The sequence below is a fragment of the Aristolochia californica genome, unplaced genomic scaffold (genome assembly GCF_029961685.1).
Source record: "Aristolochia californica isolate CCGP_79_NKW_82.1479 unplaced genomic scaffold, dmAriCali1.0.hap1 SCAF_6, whole genome shotgun sequence".
NCBI classification, from domain to species: Eukaryota; Viridiplantae; Streptophyta; class Magnoliopsida; order Piperales; family Aristolochiaceae; genus Aristolochia; species Aristolochia californica.
In genome coordinates this window covers 36,231,317-36,257,117 of record NW_027182257.1, presented here as the reverse complement: position 1 = coordinate 36,257,117, position 25,801 = coordinate 36,231,317, and the positions used below count along the sequence as shown (strand labels likewise).

At 40.8% G+C, this 25,801-nt stretch overlaps 2 protein-coding genes across 3 annotated transcripts in view; both read left to right on the top strand.

Annotated features, from left to right (window-relative positions):
- LOC137934440 (uncharacterized) overlaps positions 1-19,812 on the top strand; it is a 35,468-nt gene extending 15,656 nt beyond the window's left edge. For both annotated transcript variants that reach the window (XM_068778770.1, XM_068778769.1), the window contains exons 4-8: positions 11,720-11,862; positions 12,900-13,008; positions 13,268-13,375; positions 18,622-18,762; positions 19,326-19,812. In XM_068778770.1, coding sequence (XP_068634871.1) covers positions 11,720-11,862; positions 12,900-13,008; positions 13,268-13,375; positions 18,622-18,762; positions 19,326-19,754 — 930 coding nt within the window. In that variant the 3' untranslated portion in view covers positions 19,755-19,812. The remainder of the gene's footprint in view (positions 1-11,719; positions 11,863-12,899; positions 13,009-13,267; positions 13,376-18,621; positions 18,763-19,325) is intronic.
- A 4,171-nt stretch (positions 19,813-23,983) lies between these two features.
- Positions 23,984-25,029, top strand: LOC137935555 (uncharacterized). Its single transcript, XM_068780209.1, has one exon. It carries the CDS (start codon positions 24,152-24,154, stop codon positions 24,788-24,790), a length of 639 nt encoding a protein of 212 aa, XP_068636310.1. The 5' UTR covers positions 23,984-24,151; the 3' UTR covers positions 24,791-25,029.
- The last annotated feature ends 772 nt before the right edge of the window (positions 25,030-25,801 follow it).

The following is a 25,801-nucleotide window of genomic DNA, read 5'->3' as shown; positions in this document are numbered from 1 at the left end:
CGTTGATCAAGTTTTATGCAGACCTCTACATTTAGGAGTGCCTGTGTAGACCAATATTTCACCACCTTCACTTTGCCAAAATCTCTACTGCTGTTGCATCCTTTCTAGAGCTTCCTTTTTCTTACTTGGAGATTGAGACCGTTGTTCAGGGCATGGCTTGTGATCGTGTGCCTGACCCTGATGGATTTGATGGTGACTTCCATCGTAGGGCTTAGCCCATTATAAAGCAGGACATTACTGCCATGGCTCGGGGTTTTCACAGAGAGGGCATCACATATTAGAGTATGGGGGTCTCCTTTATTGTGTTGGTCCCGAAGAAGGCTAATGTTGAGTAGCTGGGTGATTTCCTTCCCATTTGCCTCATCTCTAGCTCATACAAAATTATTGCTAGGCTCCTGGCTCGTAAACTGACCTTCCTTCCCCTAGTGATTCATCCTGGTCAAGGTGCCTTCCTTTGGGGAAGGAATATATTCTTACTCCACCATGGCGGTTCATGAGCTATATTTGATCACTTCTCCTATTCCAATGCCCCTCGCTTTGCTTTGAAGCTGGATCTTGAAAAGGCCTTTAACAGGGTGAAATGGGATCTTCTGGCTGACCTATTGAGTTGGATGGGATTTGATGACCGATGGCGATTATGGATTAGGAGCTGTACCTCTTTGGCCTCCTCTCTCCATCTTAGTGACTATTTTGATTTTTCTGTTTTCTCAGCTAATTTTCATCGGTAGTAAACGGATGATATACATTGTTCTCTTGCCATATGCCTAAGAATACACTATAATATTCTGTAACAATTCGATTTCCTCTTTTCAACCCCAAAATGTCTGTATACAACTCATAAATTCGAGAGGGATTACTCTCCTGTGCATGTAAAGATTTTTTGTAACAATTCGATTTTCTCTTTTCAACCCAAAAATGTCTGTATACAGCTCATAAATTTGAGAGGGATTACTCTCCTGTGCATGTAAAGATTCTAGTGACAGCCACATTGTCTTTGTTGTCTCACAGTTCATCACCTGATTTCCAAGAGTAGAACCAATATTATTGTTAATCTAGGTCATAACCTGATTGTCCTCTACCTCCCAATCACCATCTAGAGGCACTGGAGGATCATCTCGGATAAACTTCAACTTCTTTATACCCTTAAGATTCATTTTGACAGACTTAACCCAATTAAGATAATTAGGCCCTATCAATTTTTTTGAAGTAATCGTGATGGTATCCTTTCCATTAAACCCAAAATTTACTCTAGTCGGAGTATAAACTTCTCCTATCTTAGCCATAATACTGATATTTGATCACAAAATAACCAATTTAAGCTTCCAAACAATTTCTAGATTTATCATCATGATGGGCCCCACTCATAAAATTAGGGTTAGGGCACAACAACAGGATATGCGCACTTCAACAATCTATAACCAGCAATTCACAGCTATTTCAATCAATATCATGCAAAAGTGGTAGCTATTAGGGCTGGTGTCATCAATTGGGTGATGATGCTGGCATTCAACATTGGTTTGGGTGACACAAATCTCAAATAACCCAATTAGGGCAATCAAAGTGTAGAAAATTCTTCAATGATTCATAAAGACCAGTAATGCTAAGGTTATGGTAGAGAAAGGAAGAAAAAAACTTAACTTTGATGAACCAGCATCAAAACCTTGTAATTTTTCTCCTTCTAGCAGGTTGTCCTCTTAAACAATGGCAAAGATCTGTTGTAGAATGCACTCAGCATTTTACTGCTTTGATACCATGTAAAAATCCAGATTTGGGTGATGGAAGAGGAGAAAATTGAGAGAAAAAAGAGAAAGAAGAAGAAAAAATTTATGAAGAGCCCGGGAGGCTTTGTTCAGAATTGTTCATGAATTCCCAAATTTCTTAAATAGGTGTTGAGGTAAAAATTATAAAAATGCCCCTATACACTTAATAAACCTTAAATCTCCTTAACTACACATCGTATGTACATATCAATATAAGTTAACATAAGTTAATATGCATAACAAGATTACACAAAGAATATTAATCACTGAAGTGGTAAAATAATCAAAATACCCCTAGATATATTTTCTAACACATTTATTTGTTTACCCATTGGTAATTAGGTGAACGGATAAAACAAAAAATAAAGATCACATTTATTTACCCCCCCACAACTCATCTTCCTCAAGCATTGTCGCCTGAGGAAGTTTTCGACCCACCACTACCCCCGCCTACTGGTGCGAAGGTAGGGCTCGAGTCGACGATAGTGACCACGACGACGAAGCACTCCAAATCTTCCGGCGCTGTTGAGGAGACCCCTATCGCGAAATCGAATGACAATCTTTTCGACCTCGACCAAGCTATGCCGGAGGAAGACGAGCGTTGGGTTACAGCAAAAGGAAGAAATTCGTAGAAGAAAGGTAAACGGAAAGAAGGGGAAACATCATGGGTCTGTGGAGACTCAAAAATCTCGCTAGAGCTGAAACCAAGGAGATTTGACAAGGTTATACGCTTAACAATCAGAAATGGAAGAAGACGATCTTTCATCTCGATTCCTCTGGCTGCAGTCTCCGATTTCGCGCGATGTTTCAAGGATGGGGAAGCAGCGAGAGTACCTCGATTCTGGGAGATTAGAATAGGAGAAATCTCTTTCTCCCTCTCGGTGTTTTGAAACAAGGGGATACGGGAGCTCAAAATTGTCCAGAGAAGAGGGAATCATGGCTCGAATCTACCTCCCAGAGTTTTTTGGAACTTCGTCCTGTTGGAAACTATTGCTAGAGATGATCCTTAACATCAGAGAGAAACATGCTGTGGCACCACCGAAGAATGGCTCACAATATTCGACCACCCCTCCCTCCCCCCCCTCTACCAAATAGAAGCCAAAAAATTGATAAATCTAACACCAGTTGCCTACCCCCATCCCCTTAGAAAATCCCCCTTCCCACTGCCTAGAACCCTACCATCCATTTACCCCCCGACATTTTCTCAGCCGAAAAGATGACGCTGAAATCAGTCTTCACGGTGGTGACGAAGTCCGATGTTTGGTCCAACGAATCTCTCGCATTTTGGATCCGCGACAAGATACAGTTTGATTATCTACCCAAAACATCTTGGTTGGGCCCTCGGAAGTTGTTGGTATCTCTCAACTCGAGGGAAGAGGCAGAGGCAGTCCTGGAAGCTAGGATATAGGAACAAGAAACGGAGGTGGAAGTGTCAGAATGGGAGGAGACTCCACTGTGTCGTCCTCTCGGCCAATGGATCTCAGTCAGAGGCCTGCCGATTGAGCTCTGGTCGGAGGAGGTGCTACGTCGCGTCTTCTGTGCTTTTGGAAATATACTACAGTGGGCGGAAGACACGTCGGAGAGAAGAAAGCTCGACATTGCCATGGCTTTTGTTGCCCCAACCTCACAATGATCCGAGACTCTTTTCTTGGAACTAATTTTTGGCAGAACATTCGTATGGATTGAGGTCTCTTTCGGAGACATTAGTATTTTGCGATCGCCGGACACGAATGGGACGATCCTTCCCTGAGTCCGCGTCACCTCCCAACTGGGTCAACATAGTGTTTACCCCTTCATGCTCAAGGAAGTCTACATCGTTACCGAGTTCCGACTCTTAATTCATTCTCAAATTTGAATTTTCTGGGGAGTCTTTCTAGACTTGTCATGTCTGGCGCCATCCCGGTTTTCGAAGCCACTATATAGTGAATTCCAATTCAAATCACGAACCCCAAAAAGGAATAGCTGGCTCCTTGTCAGGCTCAACTTCCATCCCCTCTTCCACGTATTCCAAAGCTGGACCATCTTGCACTTCGAGCCAAAGCTTTAAAAGTTCGTTAGAAAAATCAATGTCCTCTCCCATACCTCTGTCAGAAACCCCTTCAAATGCTACTTTTCCAAATCCCGAAATTCTATCTTCCCTCATGTCCTCCTCTACTTTTCCGAATCCCGAAACACCACCCTCCCCAACGTCCTCCTCTCACTTTTCAAACTTCCAAAATTGCCCCCGTCCTATCACGAACCTTTTTCTAATTCCCTCTTCCAGAAAAGTCCTTTCACCTCCCCATTTTCCCCCTTGTCCCGAGAAACTCTTTGGTGTCCGTGACCTCGAGACCCCCGCACCATTTGTATGCTGATCTCCAACACATTGATTGTCTCGAGAAGACAAATTTTGTCAAGCCGATTCTCAAGGCAAGTCTTTCTTCCATGCCTCTTCTCGAGGTCCAATCCAACCGAGAGTGCCAGCCCATGTATCCCAATACCTCGAGATCCGTAAATACCGGGAATCCCCCTAACCCAAACCCTCCTACCAATTCTTGTAATGGCCCGGCCTGACATCATTACCGGGCCACATCTCATTGGCGTGTGTGCAGAGGAAATTAACAAAAATTTTGCCGATGGAGTCTTCTTCCCCAGTACTGCTTCTTTCGGGGAATGGAATCCCCATCTGTATGCAAACGCTTTTGGTACATCCAACCTCCCTCTTACCCCTGTTGAGCAAGTCTCCCCTCATCCGAGATCAAGAAAGCTGTCGCCACCTACCTCGCCCTTTCACCCCCGCATGGAGCCCGAAAATCCTGATCCTGAACCACATTTAAACCTAGCAACCCCCTGTCATCGCTACTTACCAAAGAAGAAGACGGCGCCAGGATATTCCTATCACTCTGGGAAATTCTAGCCCAACAAATCTCCATATACCTGAGAGATAGGACAGCAATCAGCCCCCCCTCCCTTAACTGATAGATCTACTCGTTTAGTGGAGGAACTCCAAGTTGAGCATAATAGATATGATGACGAGACATGGTAGCAAATGATGAATCTGGCGTGTCTTATGGAAGTTGTATATAGGGGTTAGTTGCCTGGAGACAACACCACATCGGGAGTCCAGAAACATGGTAACAAATGGTTTTGTTATCCTGGAATGTTAGGGGAATTGGTGCCGTTCGGAAGCGGGGAATGATTTCAAGCTTCCTCTCTCAATTCAAACTCTCTTATTGTTATCGTCCAAGAGACCAAATGTCAAGAGATGTCTGATGCCATTGCCATGGAGCTCTGGTCGAATCCCTCTATAAAGTGGGTGGTGGTTAATGCTATTGGACACTCAGGGGGCATCTTTGTCACTTGGGATTCTACATATTTTGACTCCCTTCATGTGTCTGAAGGTCATCGCAATCTAGTTCAGTGATCTTTCTTCCGACAGAATATGGTGTGTGACGGTAGTTTATGGCCCGACTAGATATCGTGAGCTCAGTGAGCTCTATCAGTCTTGGAGACACCCCTGGCTTTTTGTGGGTGATTTCAATACTATCCGATACTGCAATGAGAAGAAGCTGCTGGCAAACCGCATATCTGCCCGTATGCGTGGTTTCTCAGATTTCATTGGCGGATGTGAGCTGGATGAGATATCACTTTCCGAAAAGAACTATATATGGTTGAATGGCCAACAACAACCAATTCTATCAAACCTAGACCGTTTTCTAGCATGTCTAAACTGGTTGCAGCTCTTTGGGAATGTCTCTGGTCGTGTTCTTAACAAGGTGGGTTCAAATCATTGGCCTATCATGTAGACAACCTCTTTCGAGAAATGGGGACCCTCTCCTTTTCGTTTCGAAAACTCATGGCTATTTGTGAAATTTTTTGATGCTCTTATTGATGGATGGTGGATTGAAGGTCCAAGTCTGGGTAGATGGGAGTGGACCTTCCCTCTGAAGCTTCGATTCTTAAAAGGGAAAATCAAGGAATGGGCCACAAGACATCTTACCTCTTTGGTTGTCGAGAAGGCTTCTCTCCTTTCTTAGATTGCAGACTTGGATTTGGCGAAAGAACAAAGGTATTTAATTTCGGCGGAGTTTTCTTCCCGAGTTTCTCTTAACTCTAATCTCAATACTATCCTGCATTAAGAGAAGATACGTTGGAAGTAAAGAGTCAGATTTAAATGGCTGAAGGAAGGAGATGCAAATACAAAATTCTTCCATGCCGTAGCATCGACAAAACGGAGGTCGAACCGAATTACCTCATTATGTATCAATAATGAGGTAACCTCGTGTCAGACTTCGATTACTATTGTGTTGCTTAAGTTTTTTATAGACTTATATTCGGAGGAATGCCCTAACAGGCCAAAGCTTCAACACATTAGTTTATCTCGTCTCTCTTCAATAGCTGCCTCTTTATTAGAACTACCTTTCTTTGTTGGAAAAATTGAGTGTGCCGTTTTAGGAATGGAAAGTGATAGGGCGCCGGGCCCTGATGGTTTCAACGGTGATTTTTTAAAAAGATTTTGGCCTCGGCTCAAGGAGGATATCATAGCAATGATCCACGACTTCTTCAGAAATAGTATCACCTTTTGCAGTATTGGTGCATCTTTTATTGCCTTGGTTCCGAAGAAAGCTAGTGTTGAGGAGCCAGAGGACTTCCGGCCAATCAGTCTTGTCACAAGTGCTAACAAGATCATAGCTAGAATTTTGGCTCACCGTTTAAAGGTTCTTCTCCCAACCGTTATTCACAGAGGGCAAGGTGCTTTCCTTAAGGGAAGAGAAATTTTGGACTCCACTATGGCAGCACATGAGCTTATTGATCATTTTCGTCGTAACAAGGATCCAAGAGTTGCCCTAAAGCTTGATCTCAAAAAGGCCTTCGTCAGAGTCAATTGGATCCTGCTTGATGAGATTATGGAAAAAATGGGTTTTGGCAAAAAATGGAGATTTTGGATCAGAAGTTGTGTGGGCTCGACCTCTTATTCTCGCATCCTCAATGGCTCAGTTTGTGGGTATTTCAAAGGGACTAGAGGGATCAGACAGGGTGATCCGCTTTCCCCGCTTCTATTCAACATGGTTGCTGAATTCCTCTCTGCAATGCTTTACTTGGCGGTCAATCTTGGGTGGCTTCCTCCTACTAGTACCCAACAGGCCTTTAATGCTCCTATCCTCCAGTATGCGGATGATACCATCATATTTGGAATCGGTAACATTGATGGAGCTAGAAGGATTAAAGCGGTTTTGGGTCTCTTCGAATTAGCCTCTGGACAGAAAGTCAATTCGGAAAAACCCTCTCTCATGGGTTTAAATGTTAGCCCTGAGCTCCTTGCAGAGATGACAAGTATATTTGGTTGCACAACAAGCCACCTACCAACAACCTATCTCGGCCTGTCATTATTCAATGGCCGCATATGCAAAAGTCTTTGGAATCCGGTGGTTGAGAAAATTGAATCCCGGCTAGCAACCTGGGAAGGGGCATTTACTCAGTAAGGCTGGGAGGCTCATCCTTCTCAAGTCTTGCATTGCAGGCATTCCAAACTATGCACTATCTTTTATGCCCTAGCCTACATCCATATGTAAGACTATGGATAAGCTCAAACAAAAATTTCTATGGAGGGGATCGAGTGATGCCTTTAAATATCATCTAGTCAGATGGGATGATTTTTGTTTGCCAAAAAATATGGGTGGCTTGGGGATTCGGAAATCCAAGGATATGAACCAAGCGTTGCTCCTAAAATGGTTATGGAAGTTCAATACACATTCTTCAAATCTTTGGAAGGAAATGGTACTTGTCAAGGTTAGTGGTGACGCTCATTAGTGGATTTCAGGAGGTAATCGGAGAGGTCTATCTTCAATTTGGAGAGCATTATACCTACTTCTTCCAAAATTTTCCTCTGCCAGTAGATTCTTTGTTGGAAACGGCAGATCCCTCAAGTTTTGGGATGATTTGTGGATGGGGCAGGAGCCGCCATAGAATGCCTTCAGAAGTCTTTTTCTCCTCTCTACACATAGAGACATATCAGTAGCTGATGCTTTTGAGGGGGGAGGTCCGACCTTCCATCCTAGAAGGGATCTTTCTGATTCAGAGGTTTTGGAAGCCAACCGCTTGATGGATTCTGTAAACTCGGTAAAAATTCGACCTTCAGAGGCCAGACAAAAGAGGTACTTTCTCTGTATCATTTGCATTCAGATACATTAATAACTGGAATCCGTCTCAAAGGGAGCATGAGATCTATTTTGTATGGCGTCTTTGTGCACCTCCTAAGATAAAATTCTTCATGTGGAGTGCGTGTCAAAGCAAGATTCTCTCGGTAGACGTTAGAAAAGAGGTCACCCCTCAATCGACTCCCTGTGCCTTTTTTGCAACACTGAAGCTGAAACCCCAAGCTACATGCTGCTACAATGCATCTTCTCATGGAAGGTGTGGGCTTCCATTCTTAGTATGTTGGGGTTACAATTCTGCATGGCGGCTGATCTAATCTCTTTCAGCAAGTCGCTCATTGGTACTCCCCTTCTTGGTCTCGGAAAAGTGATGCTCTCTTCTTGTGCTAGTTTCAGTCCGTGGGGGCTTTGGAATAAACGCAATAGAAGGCGGTTCGATGCAAAAAGTGAATCAGTAGATCGTGTCGCGGATCGAGTGGTGGGACATATTTCTTCTTGGCTTTTGACTAAGAAGTCTTTCTCCACCTTTGTGGGTACCCCTATCCGTGAAAACTGGAGAAATTTGGCAATGATGCACTCTGGGACAAAGGTCCAAGTTATGCAGGAATGGACCCTTCTTGAACCCAGTTACCTTAAGTTGAACTTTGATGGCTCTTCTCTTGGTAATCCCGGGATTTCTGGCTTTGGAGGGGTTATTTTGGATCATTCCAGTAATCAGCTTTTCTCATATGCCGGCCCTTTAGGCATATCCGATTCTACATCAGCTGAGCTTCATAGCCTCCTCATCGGGCTCCGTGTTTTCAAATACAAGTGCAGCGGTCCCCTTCATATTGAAGGGGACTTGAAGGTGGTAATTGGATGGTGTGAGTGTGCATCCCCTCTTCCATTACGCCATTGGGACATCTTTCGGGAGATACTAGAAATTACCTCAATTTAATTTTGAATTTGGTTTCACATTCCGAGATCCGCAAATTCGGTAGCAAATGTGCTTGCCAAGCTGGGAGCTATCCTACAATCGCTTGTTGTCAGGGATCTGCTCCCTCCACTTTTGTAATTTGTTTTGTTAATATAAATATATCTTTATATAAAAAAAAAAGATAACATAAAACCTGAAAACTTCAGAAAACAATTTTAATTACTTTCGTTCTATTTTACATAAAAATCACAAAACATTGTAGAAAGTACTAATAAATTGTAAGTCTACGGCAAATTACATAACCTTTTAGATCAAGAATTTGAACTTTTTTTTGTGGTTGAGTCCCTTTCACTGAATCCTCCTTGGCGCCTTCAACCAGCTTTCACCTCCTACTTTTTGCTTCCATTTTGTTTTTGTGATGGATGATCCACTTGCATCATCAAAGCTTTCACAATCACAAAACACGAACATTACAGATTCAACAAAAAAAATGAAGAAATCCATGTACTCTAAAGCATCAATTAGCAAAAACAGTTTATAAATCAAGAAAAATGATGTTTTTATTCACGACACCTCAAAATTATACTAGATCTATTTTCACAATCTAAATCTAATAGGAATCCAGGTGAGGCACAAACCCGAGCACTTCAACAGAAACACATTACGACAAGAAAAATAAAATTAAGAATTATGAAAACCATCGCTTGTTGTTGTTTCCTACCTAGGAAAAAAACATTAATAAAAAATAAAGAATCTTGTTGAATCATTGATGAGAGGGAGCATTGTAAGGGTAAAAATTTGTTATCGATGTAGAGAGGAACTGAGGAAGAGAACCATGAGGAAGGTAGTCTTCTTTTAGAGGAAGGAATTTGCTTGATGAGAGGAGATTTTCAGTTGAGTTGCAGATGTTGGAGAGATTAGGGTTTGGGAAAGAGAAGTTCAATTTATATGTAAATTTTTTTACAAAAATTGTAAATACTCCTTACATGATCTTACCAAAGTGCCACCACCTCAAACTATTACAATAATTCTGTCGTGGAAACAGGTAAATGGGTAATCAGGTACGAAATGGTTCTTACTTGTTTTCGTTCTGTTTAATAAATAGTATATAGTTAAGCAGGCAATTTTATCTGAATTCATAAATGGGGAAATAAATTGATTCTATATCCGTCTAAAATCAGGCGGGTAAATAAAAAAAAGGGGTAATCGGATAAAGTTGTCATCGTACATGGTACACACACATCTGAATGGATAACAAAAACATAGAGGCCACATAGAACATAGACACAAGTTTGGGTTGATTCTGATACCATGTTAACATTGTTGGGAGGCTTCTTCCCCTCTAATTTGCATGTGATCTTTCATGTCCAAACCAATGTTGCTCTAACACAGAACTATTCTCACTTTTAGAAAACTAGTTTGAGACGTGGAACATATGCACAACTAAAGACTGATTGACTTTTAACATAAGTCTAAACCAATATGTCCTAAAGCTCTACTTGCATGGAAACAAAAAACTTGTTGTCTTTTTTTCGTTTTCTTTTTTGAAAAGCGATTGAAGCAAAAGCAAAGAGGCTGAGCCCTTAACAAGGAAAAACAACAAGCAGAAAAAAAAAACATAAACACAAGAAATAAAAAAATTAAAATAAACTAGTATTTAAAAAAAGAATTTAAAAAATTAAATCAAGTGGAATGCGAGTTGCCCACTCTAGCAAAATGATCAGCTTCCGAATTAGCTTTTGGGGGATATGCGAGCAAGAAATTTAAAGAGATCTGGCAATGTCGTCAATCTGCATGAAGTGCTGATCAAAGCAATGAGAAAACTTGCTATCACTCTTAGCCTATGAAATTACTATCTTTGAGTTGCTTTCAGCAATTCCCAAGAAGGAAAAATGCTGCTTATAAATGTTAAGTGCATGGAGAAGGCATAAGACTTCAGCATTGGTTGAATCAGAAATGCCCAAGGGGCCATAGTAAGGGAGGAAAATGTGCCCCAAATAGAAACAACAACTGATTCAAGACTTTACGGTGTCTTGTTGATCAGGTAACTGACATCTGAGCTTAACTAATTCTAGTATGCAGTTTTAAGACAAAACAAAACTAAATGGACTCATGTTCAAACTATTTAAAGATAAGACTTGCAATTGGAGCTATTTTCTATAGAATGAAACTCTGAAGTTATATATCTAAAGGGAACACTGTAGGTTACCTACGCATTCGTCATATCTTCTATCTAGAGTATGATCATGTGGATGGATGGGACGTATCCTAAATGTTAAGTTGGGTCCGAAGCCCATCTCAAAATGACCAGCCAACTTAGGGAAACCTCTTTCCTAACTAATAAACTCAAGATCTTTATACTCACTAATCCATGTGGGAATATGCCTTAACACTCCCCCTCACGTGTAGGCCCTCTTTTGTGGCTCTACAAGTGGATACTTTAGGTGTAGGCTCTCTTTTGTGTCTCTACGTGGATAATTTTAGGTGTAGGCCCTCTTTTGTGGCTCTACAAGTGGATAGTTTAGGTGTAGGCCCTCTTTTGTGGCTCTACAAGTGGATAGTTTTGGTGTAGGCCCTCTTTTGTGGCTCTACAAGTGGATAGTTTAGGTGTATGCCCACACATGAGTACCTGCTTTGATACCATGTTAAGTTCGGTCCAAGACCCATCCCAAAATGACTAGTCCACTTAGGAAACCTCTTTCCCAATTAATAAACTCAAGATCATTGTACTCACTAATCCATGTGGGACTATTCCTTAAAACTAAAGATATTGCATTTTGATTGTTTTAAATATTATTTTAATCTTTTTATTACCATTCATATTATTGTGATTGATGTCTATGTCATTTATTGCTTATCTGTGAACTCTGAAGTAAATTCTGAGCCAGTTCATGATTCTTTAAGCTCAGGTACACCTTTATGGCACATCCCTTGGAGGCTTCCTTGCACAACTCTTTGCTCAACATCGTCCAAGGCGTGTGAGATCATTGGTCCTCTCAAATTCATTTTTGGATACTCAGACATTTGCGGCTGCAATGCCTTGGGCACCCATGTATGTTTTCATGTGATTCTGATCTTCTACTTTTAAAGAAAAAAAGAAGAAGAATAATTCATCACATAGATGCTGTTAAATCTCTAATATTAGCTATTGTGTCATCATTTTATGACTATTGATGGAATATATTAGATTTGTTTTTAGTAGATAGTTTAACTTATGGAATTCCCTTTTCCTCCCTAGAGTGCCTACTCCTGGTTTTTTTCCATATATGAGTGTGTTTGTTTAGGCACCTCTCTCCTTCCGTGGGTGGACATGGCAGATCCTGTAGTTTCTTTTTTGTGTGGCCATCTTATTATTGGTCTGGAGATATATGACAGAACATCTTGACATTTGTGATTACTCATATTTCAAATGTTAAATTGGATATCTAGAACTTTGCAACTGTTAAGGGTTTTGAATCATGGACCATCAAAATAAGGATCCTTTAGGTTGTCTACTCGGGCTCCGTCACATACTAGTTGCAAGAAATTTGGTTCCTTTGCAGAGATCTTGCCATAGGAGGTTTGGGCCTAAACTGAGGTGTGGTATCTCATTTTTCTGTGGGCAAACTTATCTCCTTGGTTATTCAAGTGAGGTCCTACGCTTCTTTCTTTTACATTTGTCCCTTCTAGTTGGTCTGGGGATGGTAAGTTGATGCTCCAATATGTCCAACCATGATTTATGTTTTCGGGGGCCTACAACTGTCTCATGATTTTGGTCGCAGTATTATTGAGTGCTCTCACAATATCATAGCACTGTATTCAAATGTCCTTAAATGATGATTACAGACGATAGGTGAGTCTGGGTGTCAAAACAATAAACTCCAACTGACTGGTTGAAATAAATGTTTACAGTTACCAGTATAGCCCACTTGGTTTGAATTGGGCAGTGACCTATTACCAGTGCTGTAAATGAAATACTTAACGCTAATATTCTGTGGCATCTTTCATTGGGTGCTTTTGATTATACTCTGTCAAGGTTTATTCTTGGACCTATAAAATATATTTTGACCAAGTTGTTTGCCCCATCATGGATGTTGCCTTTTGGTGCAGTGTTAGTTGGACCCCTTCATTTTTGCTGAAGCGATACATCTTGACAGGGATTCCTGGAGGTCCACATGAGCCGTTGATTGCAGACTCTGTAGACTTCGTTGTTTCTCAGGTGAAGGTTACAAACAGCCATGTCAATAATTGTGAAATAATATTATTTGATAATTCTGTTAATGCTAACAAAACCAACCTGAATGAATCTACTTGCTTCCCTATTTAATGCTTTTCTATTTCTGTTCTTTTCTATTTTTAGAAGTTCATCCTGTGTACTGCAAGCTTCCTCCATTTTATGCCATTTACTCCTTTTGGTTTTTTCTTTTTTTTTAATCTTTTTTCTAAGAAAGTCATTCTAAACCTCATAAGTGATGCAGGTTGAGAAGATATCGCAAGAGGACCTCGCTTCAAGGTTAACCCTGAACGTGGACTCAGTTTCCATTGGATCTCTCTTACTTCCAGACACATCAATTACAATAATGGATGTACGTCATCAATTACTTGCAGTTATTATGAGTTAAACTTGGGATGCAATCCTGACAAAATCTCACCATTTACTCTAGAAGAATTCATACATTTATTACTATTTGTAATCTCAATTTGCAATTAGCTGGAAAAGGATAGTTGTTGAATAACACAAAGATATCAGTTAGTTATGGACACTATTCTTGAATATTCTCATCCTTTTGAGAAGGGACAAGAAAAATATAAATGGGCAAATAGCTATAACATCTGTTCTTAGTGTGAGAGGCTGTTTTGTCCTTCAACTTATATGTCTACTTAATTTTGTGTCTGAGTAAATAATTAAAAGTTCTTATAAAATTAATGTGTACGACTCTTTTGTGAGGGATAGGTTACTCTATCAATGCCATTTGTAGCAGACTCCATTCCTCTTATTGATGGAGCTCATTTGGTATCTTTGTATATTGGATGTGCCTTTGGCTGTATTTTGGATGTTTTTTTTTCTCATTTGATTTTTATGTTTTTTAATTTTTGGTCTGTAATTCCTTGTCCTAGGTCTCTTCATAATAAAAATTCTCTTCTTTAATTGTTTTTTGAAATAGTGAAGGCTTTTATTGACTTAAGATAAAAATCAATAGATTACAAGGGGCAAGCTTCCAGTCAATTTCTACTCTCCCACCAAAACCTGCTACCTGCCTGAAAACCTCCTCCGACCATTGATGCAGAGGGAGATTTCATATTGTTACCTAGGTAGGCTCTCCTCCCCTTTGTCTCTTGTGATCATTGCTCGATTCGCACCATATGGTCACCCAATGCTCTTTCTCCATCTGAAGTATCTGTTCCTTTTCTTCCTGAGACGATAAGGATACTGGCCAGGGGCCATCTCTGAAATAATATACCCCAGTTACCAATATTTTCCTCCATACATTATCAGTTTTTTCTTTTACCCATGCTTTATTCAAACTATTATCCTTCACCTTTAGGATAAGGCATCTTTTCAACATTTCCAATTTTCTTTTGTAGAATCCAGATTGATGTTTCTCATTTTTTTTTTCATTGGTGGATTAACCATTTTCCATTCCTGAATTTGGGAGCCAATTTAGGAGCTGACGGTTACCACTTGACTGTATGATAAGGTAGTGTGCCTCTGGTGGACATTACAGTTTGGGATGGTGTGCAAGGGGTATTGCAATGGTGGTGGCTGTGGTAAAGGGTTCGGCAGTTAGACTGTGGTTGCATGGATGCTTCCTCTAAAATCACTAAAGGAGGTCTAGTATTCAGCACCTTGACTTGAACTTCTGACATTCTCCTACCATTTCCACCCATTCTCTGTGGCGGTTCATTGTGGAAGTGAGAACTCACCTGAATTGTTCCCCATAAGACACTCCACAATTCAGCAAACCAAAGCTTCTGCCCAAAATGATTTTTATCAGTTTTTTTGATCTTTTACAACTGCGTTTGATAACTCATGAAGATCCTTTAGTGGAACTCAAATGAATGACCAGTAGCTTTTGGACTCCATTGCAAGTCTCACTGCAAAACCAGCATTGGATGGTATCACATCCATATAGAGCCTACATGCTCAGTTCCATAGAAATGCTGAGAATTTCAGTGATGCCGGAATCTCCTTTGGTGGTTGCTGACCAGCAGTCATCGAAATTGGGGGTGACAAATCCCCCTGAGCTACTGCCCTCTTATTTGGTTTCTCACTCATCTAGCCCTCTACTAATTTCTCATCTTTATAAATAAAATCTAAAGTGGAGATAGATTTTAAGGCTATGGAAGCTTAGGCACAGATAACTGTTGAACGTCCTTTTCCTTTTTTCTTCTCGTTCCTTATGGCTCTTGAACCTCCTCTACCTCTTGTCTTTTCTGCCTTTTATGGCTGTTGAACTTCCTTTTATTCTTTCTTGTCGTTTATCTTCTTAATCATTATTGGTTGGGTTAATCTAGTATTTCTCTTTTTTTTTTCTTCATGATTTTACACTTTTAATATAAGAAATCATCCTTTAATCTTTCTTTCGTTACTCCACTGGCACGGAAAATAGTTTCTTCTACACATTCCCTACCAATGTCCATTCGATATGGTTTTCTTCTCTTTTTCTATTTCTTTATCATTTTTTTCTGTTTCTTCCTTTTGTCCATGGAAGGGGAGGAATACCAAGTGTGGAAGTATGCAGGGCACAGTTGCCATTATTGTCTTCCTCAATCGAGATAACCATCAGGCACAGAAATCCCTATATTTTGAGCTCACTCCTTTTTCGTGAAATTGGGTTTGAGCAGGAGTAACCTTGACTTTCCCCTTTCAAACCTGGAGCCATTAATGGAATCATCTTCTATCTCCAAGACATGCCCCATAGTGCTGGCAATACCTCTAAATGGTCTCTGCGCACCTAATGTTGAGAGGGATGCCTGAAATTAGAATCCAGATTGGTTCAATAGGAAGAAGGGTGATGCGTGACCATGGTTTCAGATCAACAAAGGCATCCCCGAAAGCCCTTGTTCCCCTTAGAGAGACCATGCCACGAGTTGTCTCCGAAGTGAGGGAGGTGAGCCGGACTTGCTCACCCAGCTGGGCCACCTAAACCAGGTAGCCGGAGCCCTTGTTATCTGAAATCCACCGAGTAAGGTTCTCTTTGTTCCATGCAGGTAATGAGGTTTTTCTAACAAGGCAGCAAAGGACAGAATGCCTATTGTTGAGGAGCATGTGAGTATCAATTGCCACCATTGGGCCTTGTGATGATGGAGGAAAGCTGAGCTGAGGCACTTCCCCATCACCACCCTTTGCCAGTCAGCCAAGGAAGGATCCTAGCTACTTTCTTGAGAGACTCTACAAGTTGAGTTCGTAATGCGATAAATCCCGAGGCAAAAGCATGTATCTCCTTCATAGATTGAGTCTTTCCATTCAGGAAAAATCTTGCCAGGTGCACTTGTCATCTTGGATCATAAAATTATTCGGAGCTACAAATGGATTCGAATAAATATTCTTCGGTCACTGATATTCTCTGTAAGTTTAATGGTATGAGATGAGCTAGCAGAAATGGTGTCAATGAAGATGGTCGTATCTCCTCACATGAAAGCTCTCTGGATGCCTTGATTCTTCATGTTCTTGGTTGACATAACTCCCAGTGATGCCCATGCCTCGTCTCTGTCATTCTCTATGGACCACTAACCACCTGTAGTGATGATAAACCTGTTCTTCTTCCAATCCTGATTTCTTCCTTCTGCTGAATCATGAACCCTTCTTCTCCATCTTGCGCTGTTGCTGATCTGCCATATATAGTGGCCTCCTGTGAGTGCTTCATTGCTTTCGTCCACTGTCTTCTCACCATCGTTGTTGCTGTGCTCGCCATCCTTGTTACTGCATTTGCATCCTCATCCCCCACCCTGGTTGAACTATTTGTTCAATACCACCATAATACTGCATACTATAGAAATCAGAATAAAGGTGGGTCTTTTCTCGGTTAATAAGTTGAGGACCTTCCAAGCCAAACAGATGTTGGGGTATTTCCCCGTTACAGCGCATGTTATGCCCAATCAATCATCTTGAGATGTTGTTTACATGTACGTGAGCCAGAAAGATGAGACTTTTGTCTACCAAATGCTACCATTGGTAAAAAACATAACTTCGAGTTCTGGATATCAATAGCAGTAGAGTAGTTAACAATCAGGTAGTTTAGATATCTCTCAGCTGTCTTTGTTTATCTTGTTGAGGATGGAGGAGCTTGACCTGTACAAATCAGTATTTTATCTCAGAAACAGCAAGCCCACATGGACTTAGAGGGGAACTGATGAAGAGATGGGCATGGATTTGTGGAGAATAGCTTAAAATCACAATATGTTGACCCTTCCTCAGCAAAATCTGATGGTCATTTCAAGCCCTCAGCAGAGCCAAGACTTATAAGAGCAACTTCTATCAACAAGCTTTAGAAGAAAAATTGATTTTTTTTCCTTATTCAACTTTCAGTATTGTTGTTGCAGGATATTAAAATATTTTGCAGACTTCTGAGGTCTGTTAGATTAAAATGGAATTGCTGTCATGTGATCAGCACTCTACAACGTACTGCCTAGACACCTCTTAAGAAGCTTATTTCTATCTCAGTCTCTCGAGATCCCCTGGCCCCCACAGCTTCGAAGATATTGGTCCCCAGATTAATTGAAATTCTGTTAGAAAAATAAATAAATTTATTCCAGATTATTTAGATTGTAGAGATTAATTAGTCAATTTATGTTAAAGTCATGTTTGGTGGTCAAAACTGGATTAATCAGTATTTAGGAAGGTAGCTCAGTTTGGGTCCAGCCATTAACTGGGTGACGTTTTTTCTGCTTCACAAGATACCAGTTTTTCTCTTCATCTTGTTTGGCGTTTTGTTTGATTGCAAGACTAGAGGAGGGGCGAAAATTACTCTTGTTTGAATCACATTTCTTGCATCCAACTGGATGAAGTGATTTCTTGCATCAAGTTTCGTTTGAGCTGCTAAGAAGTTCATAAAGTGGGGAGTAGTGTATATCAGTAAGAAGAACCTTAGCCTGTTCTGGATGAATTTTCGTTTGGATCAAGGAAAACCTTTTGATCAGAGAAGGAAAAGAACATAAACTACATGGAGCAGTACCAGGTGCTGGTTATTCTTGTACTGCATATCCAACATCTCACACCACTGACAGAAGCTCCAAAGTAGGTTATACAAATTGCTTGTTCATCTTTCATGTTTATATGCTCTTGCTTCAAGAAAACATGTGGAAATGTTGGGAAACATTCTCCAGAATCATGGTTATGAATGTAATTCTGATTGAGTGTTTTTTCCTGCTTAGCAGTGAAACTATTAACATTTTGTTGCCAGTGGTAGCCATGATCAACCAAATTAGGAATGAGACTATTTAATGCTTGGATTCCTTTACTAGAAGACCACAATTAAAATAGAAAACAGGCTTATCCAAGAAACTGGAGAAAGCTGACTGATGAAAGGAAGGAGTATTTATTCAAAAGTAGGATATTCAAGATGTTGAATTGTTTACTAACAATTTTTAATAGCAATTGTCAAAGAAGGTGTTAAAAGTAGGATATTTTGTTTTTTAGTAGGGCAGTGAAAGAAAAATTACTGCACTGTTTTTTCTGATATAAAAGAAAATTACTGTACTTGTTTTTTCTGATATAAATTTTTCTGGGAGGAGGGTTTTACATCATGAAAACTGAGTCAAAGGATGACTTTTATGTTTGCGTATTTTATTCATGTTTTGCTTTTGTTAATATGAATGTCACGTCATGCAGACAACTGACTACTGTGCTATTCCTCAACAACTGAAGGACCAATTAAGTGAAAGGTATGCTGGTGCAAGAAAGGCCCTCTTGAAGACTGGTGGAGATTTTCCTTTTCTTTCACGTCCAGATGAGGTTAACCTACACCTGCAGGTAGATGTAACCATCTCTTCTTATCATTATCTATTGCAGTCCTGAAATCCAGGATACAATATGAGTTGAAAGTGAATAAAATTGCAGCATGACCATTATCATTACTCAGTCACTTTCACCCTCTGGTAGAACTGTGTTATAGTTGCAAAAGTTGAACCTGTGGTGTGATTCGGAAATGTATATTAGTGCATTGTGATTCTCTGAATGAGATCTTCATTTAAATACTCTTATGGCTGAATGATCAATAAGATCCCGTGCCGAAGTTGAATACAGAAATTAAAGAGGTTAGTTGCTAGACCATTGTTCTAGTTCTTTCTAGCAACTCCAAGCAAATACGTCATAAGGCAAATCTTTTTGGAAGTAGACGGGTCTTCAAATAATTTCACCAGATTCTATATCTGAAACTTAGCATCTCACAAGACGTTAGTACTGATCAGCTTGTTGGACTGCCAAATTTCTGTCTGAATGGTCATCTGAGTAGAACCTTCTGGTCGTTCCCTGTTCTGACATTCAATGACAATTGCTATCTGATGGTGTGATCTGTTCAATTTGGCATGTGGCAGTTACATCTGAGACGGGTGGGTGTTGAAGGTCGACCAGACTTGGTTCCGGGCTATTCAAGGGGTGGTGGTAGTGCTGGCAGTTCAGGTGACAACAACCAGGAAGGTCAAGAAGAAGTAGATGACCCTCCTCCAAAGGATGGTGGAGATGCTACCTCTCAATCTGATGGTCCAGTGCCTCCAGATTCAGATTCTGGGTCTCACAGTTTGGATGATGTGATGCTGAACGGTGCAAATGCTAGCTCGGTGGATCATGATCATTATGGTTTCACTAATTCACCACTTCCATCTTCCACAATTTATGGGAGGAAACAAACGGTTGTACTGCTTGAAACTCTATTTATCCATGCTCAGCTTTTATCCGTCCTCTCTCTGTTGTCCTGCCTGAACATGTTGTACACTACACAGAACACCTTGTTTAAAGTCGGATAAGAAGTTTTTTGTGGAACCTGTAAATGTAAACGTAACAATTTGAATGATTTTTTTTTTTTATCATTGATGATGATGGACAATGATCTCCAGAATTGTTGGATTTCTGCCTTGATTGTCTGTAATCTGGATAGTCAAAGGTCTTTTAGACGAGCACTCATCACAATCTGATCCATATGAGCTTTTCCACAAAGAAGTTGCCTCTTCAGGACAGGATTTGGCTGAGAGTGCAGGTTTATAAAGAGGCTCTTTGTCTGAGGCAAGTTTTCAGTCAGCCATACTAATGGGCAAGTCCGGAAATCCTTATCTGCATAGGCAACCGGATCAGAGTAGTTTTTCACAATCTTGTTTTTTTATTTTTATGGAGTCTCTCTCCCCCTCTCTCCTGTCCTCTTCTGTAACTATTTGACCCCATCTTATGGCAGAGAAGGGCAATTGAGACGTGAAGGGAAGGAACATGGGAAAGAGGTTGGGTGAAAATAAAAGAACAAGATAGGGCGGCATAGAAAGAGAACCTTATAGCTACCGTGGGTCAACAAAGCTACAATTATCATAATGGTTACAAAAAGCTTGGCTCAACTTTTTGACTTTGAACCCTTCATTTTTGGGTTCTTAGGAAATGTTTTGAAGAGCTAAAACTGACCAAACAATGTCCAAAACAATGGGTTTAGGTTGGATTTACTATGGACATTGAGCAGCAAAATTTGCTGGCAGAGAAGAGAGGATGGGAGGGGTGGGTGGGACTAGTCATTCCATGGAACAATATGTCTCAGGAAATCTATACCAAGTACCAAGTGATTTGGTCGGTAGTACTATGTGCTTATTCATGTTTACAAAGGTTACAAGAGCTGTAAAGGAATATCCATTAGAAGAAGTTTTTTGTGTCATTTTCTAATGATTCTATGCCTGATCCAACCTGTCTAGCAGAAAGCCTATGCGACACTGTTCTCAGCCCTCGAGGTTGAAGACAACCTCCATGTCTATCATATCATGTCTCTACACGTTCTTAGCAGTGCTCTTTTGGGACAGAAGGGGCCGTAGTAAGCTGGCGAGTTGTAATGGGTCAATGCTTTCAGCTGTGAAGAACATCAGTAGGGAACATCGTCTTATCAAGGAGGGTTGCCGACAAGCCTCACGAGCTGGAGAACTGATAAAGAAATTCGCATTTAATGGATGTTCTTTGGCTTCCTTAAACGAAGAAACATGGAAACCAATCAGCACTGAGCGAAAACCAGACAAGGGATCTTCTACGTGAAAACCGAGTTTTTTTTTTGTTTTGTTTGAAGCTTTGATGATTCACTGGCTTCACGGGAGGAGCAATGAAAGTACCAATCAATGCGTTGTCATCTGCTTGCCCACCACGAACTCTTCTTCTGCTGGAACCTCACTGGGATGATCATGGAAAGGAAGTAAATCTGACACTTGGTTAATGTCACAGTGTATAATTCTTTATAACTTTCACATGATAGAACCTGTATACTTTTTGCTTTTTTTTTTTTCTGACTAACCAAAACTGTGAGACCTCGTTCCAAGTAATAAGAGTAAGATTTTTCTGATGTTGGTTCTATGTTATACTCTTTTAATAAAACCAGTCGGTGACATACGAACAAAGAAGGATGACATTAATAAAACCAGTCGGTGACAAACAACAAAATCCTAATTCACTCTAAATGCATTACATGATCAAATTCAAGCCACTTATGATGAGATGAGCAACAACAAATCGTGGACTAATGCTTTCAAAAAGAAGGAAAGGCACGTTATGTGGGTCATGAACTCCATACCTTTCCCCCTTTTCTAATCAACAGACCCATTATTATGCTTCCACTACTAGCCACCAACCATTTCACCAACTGAGCAAGTGCTCCTATGTAATCTCACATGTTTCTTCTCTGCTAATGCAATGGAGACATCTTGCGAAGCTTTCTCACTCTCTTTTGCCAGTGGATTCGTCTCTTTTCCTTATCATCGTAGCACTTCATGTGAAAAAAATTCAAAGTTCTTAGTCACTTTCAGATTCTTTTTTCTTCTTTCTTGCATTAGAGATTTGAAATGAGGAGATATCCTTCACGTTTGAGTATGTCCACTTGAAGCCTGACCACATCTTATTAGGGTTTTTAAACAATGGAAAATATGATGCCATTGAAAGAAGAAAAAGAAGAAGAGTCACTATTTGCTCTTGCTTAGTAGGTCATGGTTCCTCGCCTTTGTCGGGAACCGTCGGGAATCGCCAAAAGATGCGCTCTTGGCTGACGATGGACTCGAAAGAGATGGTCTGTCTTCACATTAACTTAAAAAACCCAAAAACCTAAGTGAGGACCTGAACATGATATTAATTAAGGAGAGTTGTCTTAAAATAACACATCTGATCACATCTTGACTTTACCTGATTCTTAAACTACACATTTTATTGGATATTTGGATAAGAAGAATGTCAAGTTGATGATCTTTCTACAACAAATCCCAGCTTCTTTAACCACTTGAAGTGCAACAGACAAGGTTAGGATGCTCTATGATTTTATATACAAATAACTCAAACTCGACAAGTTAAGAGAACATTTAAAACAAATTGCCTCAACAACTTGCTCGCCCAAGAGAGGCATTGATCACCTTCTACCGGAGATCAGATCATATTAGTTTAAAGCCCTTCCTAAACTTTCATTTCATTAAAGCTCTTGAAGGCTGAGCAAACATCCTTATAGCTAAGTTTACTTCATTTTAAGTGATTACAACTCTATTCTACACTTGGGTTTTTTTTTTTTTTTTTTTATTCCCACGTTCAGTCTACAAAGATTTGAATACTCAGACAACAGAAGATACAACTGATCAGACCTAAGAAAAGCACTGGATTTATACAACAATAAATAAAGAAAAAAAAAGAATAGAAATATGTCTCATAGACAAGGACATAATCAAAATCTAAGAACTTGCTCCAACTCTTCTTTTATCACTTCCATAGATTATCCTTAAATTAGCCAAACTAATCTATCATGCACATGATCTAACTCATTATTTAATGCAGCATATTCGGATATGAAACCAAATTCACTCATTCGACGCTGAGTAAAAAACTAGTCAGCTAAAGAGCATCAATGCCTGTAGAAAATGGTCGATCAGGCGCTTCCTAATCGCTTGCAGACTTCATATAGCTCCAGTATCAAAAGAACCCACTTGAACATCTTCTTGTAGAGTTGGGAACGATGATAAATTACGATAAAAAAAAAGCTAAACGGTTTTGCTGTTTAAATAAGGTTGGAAAACCATGGCCTTAACGACAAATCTTAATATTTATATCAGTAGAATGATAAAGACAAGTAAGCGATGAGTTTGCGTTGATATTGTAGAGTTTTTGACCTGGCCGTCAGAGAGAGAGAGAGAGAGAGTTATCTCACATGGCCGAAATGTTATCGCTGTTGTCGCTCTACCAAACAATCCTTAGTGAGAAGTACAGCTTGTCCTATCAAGTTCATTAAAATCTTTGACAAAACAGAGCCGTACATCACCCATTTATTTAAAATCACACTTGCAGACTGCGTCGTTAAAAGATCAAACCCAACTCTTCTTAGTCAAGCGACTTCTTCTCCAGAAAACGAAGAAGAGAAAACGATGAAGCATATACTGGATTAGAACGCGGCTTTGGTGCTCCACCCGGAGCAGCAAAAGAAATACAGATATTTAAAATAAAAAAAAGGATGAAAATTACAGCACTAGAGGACAATATTGCCTTTTTTAGGGGTATTCTTGTAATTGTACTCTATTTTCCTCCGTTTTTTTCCCTTCTGGAAACTCTTGAATTCGAAATTTGGAATGATGTAAAAGGCGAAACGGCCGCTGGGTCCCACGCGACCGAGTTGACACGTCCCCGCGGAAGCGTTGACGTTGTCAATCAATGACGTGGCGTCGTTGGCGGCGAATGGGGACATTCCAGCCTGTTCTGACATCACCCTACACGTCGGATAACGATCCGGCTTCGTACTTAGCCGATCCCACGTTCCAATAGAAGGCTAGTCAAAGTAAAATAATGGAAATTTATTGCCTTCGCCAAATCGGGTGCCGCAAAGAAAGGAGGGTAATAGCCAAAACGTACGATGGCGTTTATGTAAATAAATATAAATTAGAGGGTATTCTTTTTAGCCGCAGTTAAACGCGTCGGCTGCGTATCAGTTTTTGTTTCTCTATAAATTTCTAGAACTTATCCTTCAGGGGCTGTGAGCAGTCCACAAAATCGGAATCAACGTCCGGGATTATCTCTGTGTGGAGGCGGATTTCAGAAACCAGGGAAAAGCCACTCTGCTTTTCGATTCTTTCTCGTATAAATTAACCATCAATAGCTCCCGACAGCTTCGAAACATCATATTCCTTCATTTCGTCTCAAGGAGGAAGAAGCAGAGAGGGAGAAGATGAAGACGCTTTGGTGTGCAGAAACGGCAACGATGGCGTACGTTGACACCGTGAAGGCGGTGAAACCCATCGGTTTTCCCACTAACGCGGCGGAGCTGTTGTCCGCCATGGCCGCAGGCTCCAGGGCACAGGTTATCGTGGAGGCGTGGGCGCGTGGGGGCGGGGTGGCGACAAGCATCGGGTTGGCGATAGCCAGCCGGCACACGGGGGGGCGGCATGTATGCGTGGTGCCGGACGAGCGGACGCGGGTGGAGTACGAGGAGGGAGCGCAGCGCGCGGGGGTTGAGGCGGAGGTGTTGGTGGGAGAGGCGGAGGAACTGATGAGGTCGCTGCCGGAGGTTGATTTCGTGGTGGTGGATTGCCGACGGAAAGATTTCGCCAAGGTGCTAAAATTCGCCAAGATTGGGAGCAAGGGGGCGTTCTTGGTGGGCAAGCACGCGGGACTGAGGGGATTCCGGTGGCGCGGGGTGGTCGGGAAGGGGACGCGGATCGTGAGGTCGGCGTTTCTTCCGGCTGGAAAAGGAATGGAGATAGCACAAGTCGTCGTGGGCGGGGATCTCACTCAAAGTACGGGGAAGAGTCGTTGGATCAAGCACGTTGATCACTGTACAGGGGAGGAGCATGTGTTCCGACGATGATTTGTTACACGAATCAAAGAAGAAAAATAACATAAACCCTTTCCACTTACAACTCACATAATCAGGAGAACGACGGAAGAAGTTGTAAAGATGAAGAAAAGTAAATGGTGGACGACGATGGTTGAATCTGCAGCTTCTTGTTATTACCTCTCCTATTTTTCTTCGTTTTGTAGCTGTTTACGGTTTTCACCTTTTTTTAGCTGTACGAAAAACCTGCCGAAATGCATAGATATTGGATGCTTTGTCTGATCAAAAGTGACGAATCTGATGTCAGATGAGTTGAGAGAGAGGAAGGAGGAGAAGAAGCTTTCCAGGTGATTCTCAGGGGCTGGCGGGACCAACAGAGCTTTCTTTTGGGACAAGCAAGGTTCTAAAAGTCGGTTTTGTTGGCCACCTTTGTTCCAACGGAAGCATCCAGGATTAAAATATAACTCCAATGTGAAATTGTAAATTAGGTTTTGTGAGAGAGAGAGAGAGAGAAGACTTGAATGGTTTTGTGTGTGTGTGTGTGTGTGTGAGAGAGAGAGAGAGAGAGAGAGAGAGAGAGAGAGAGAGAGAGAGAGAGAGAGAGAGAGCAACATGCTAATACACTCTTTTCATCATTTACTAGTTATGTAGGAGCAACATTGCTCGTTTAGGTACTAATAATCAATTAAAATATTAAAAAAAATACAAAAAAAAAAACGTGTTAGAGCCACTTAGCTATTATGAATACGATCTATCAAAATCACCCAAAGGATGTAGGATGCCATGACAAACCAATATAACCCATCATCTGAGTCATTTGAGTATGAACCTGACTCATAGTAGTTTGTTGTTTTGTTAACTACTACGTCTACTTCTACCTCTTTCGTATGTGCAAGTTCCTCATTTTCTTCTCCAAGTTACTCGTGGCACCTAAACTTTAGTTGTAGGACGGGGGTGCAATAAGATTCATCCTATTCTTATAGCAAATTCAAGTATCACCCTATCGATTATGGCATTATAAGCTCCATCCATGTAGTATGAGCC

Coding starts and splice junctions, on each gene's coding strand:
- LOC137935555 (XM_068780209.1), top strand. CDS start 24,152: ATGAAGACGCTTTGGTGTGCAGAAACGGCAACGATGGCGTACGTTGAC.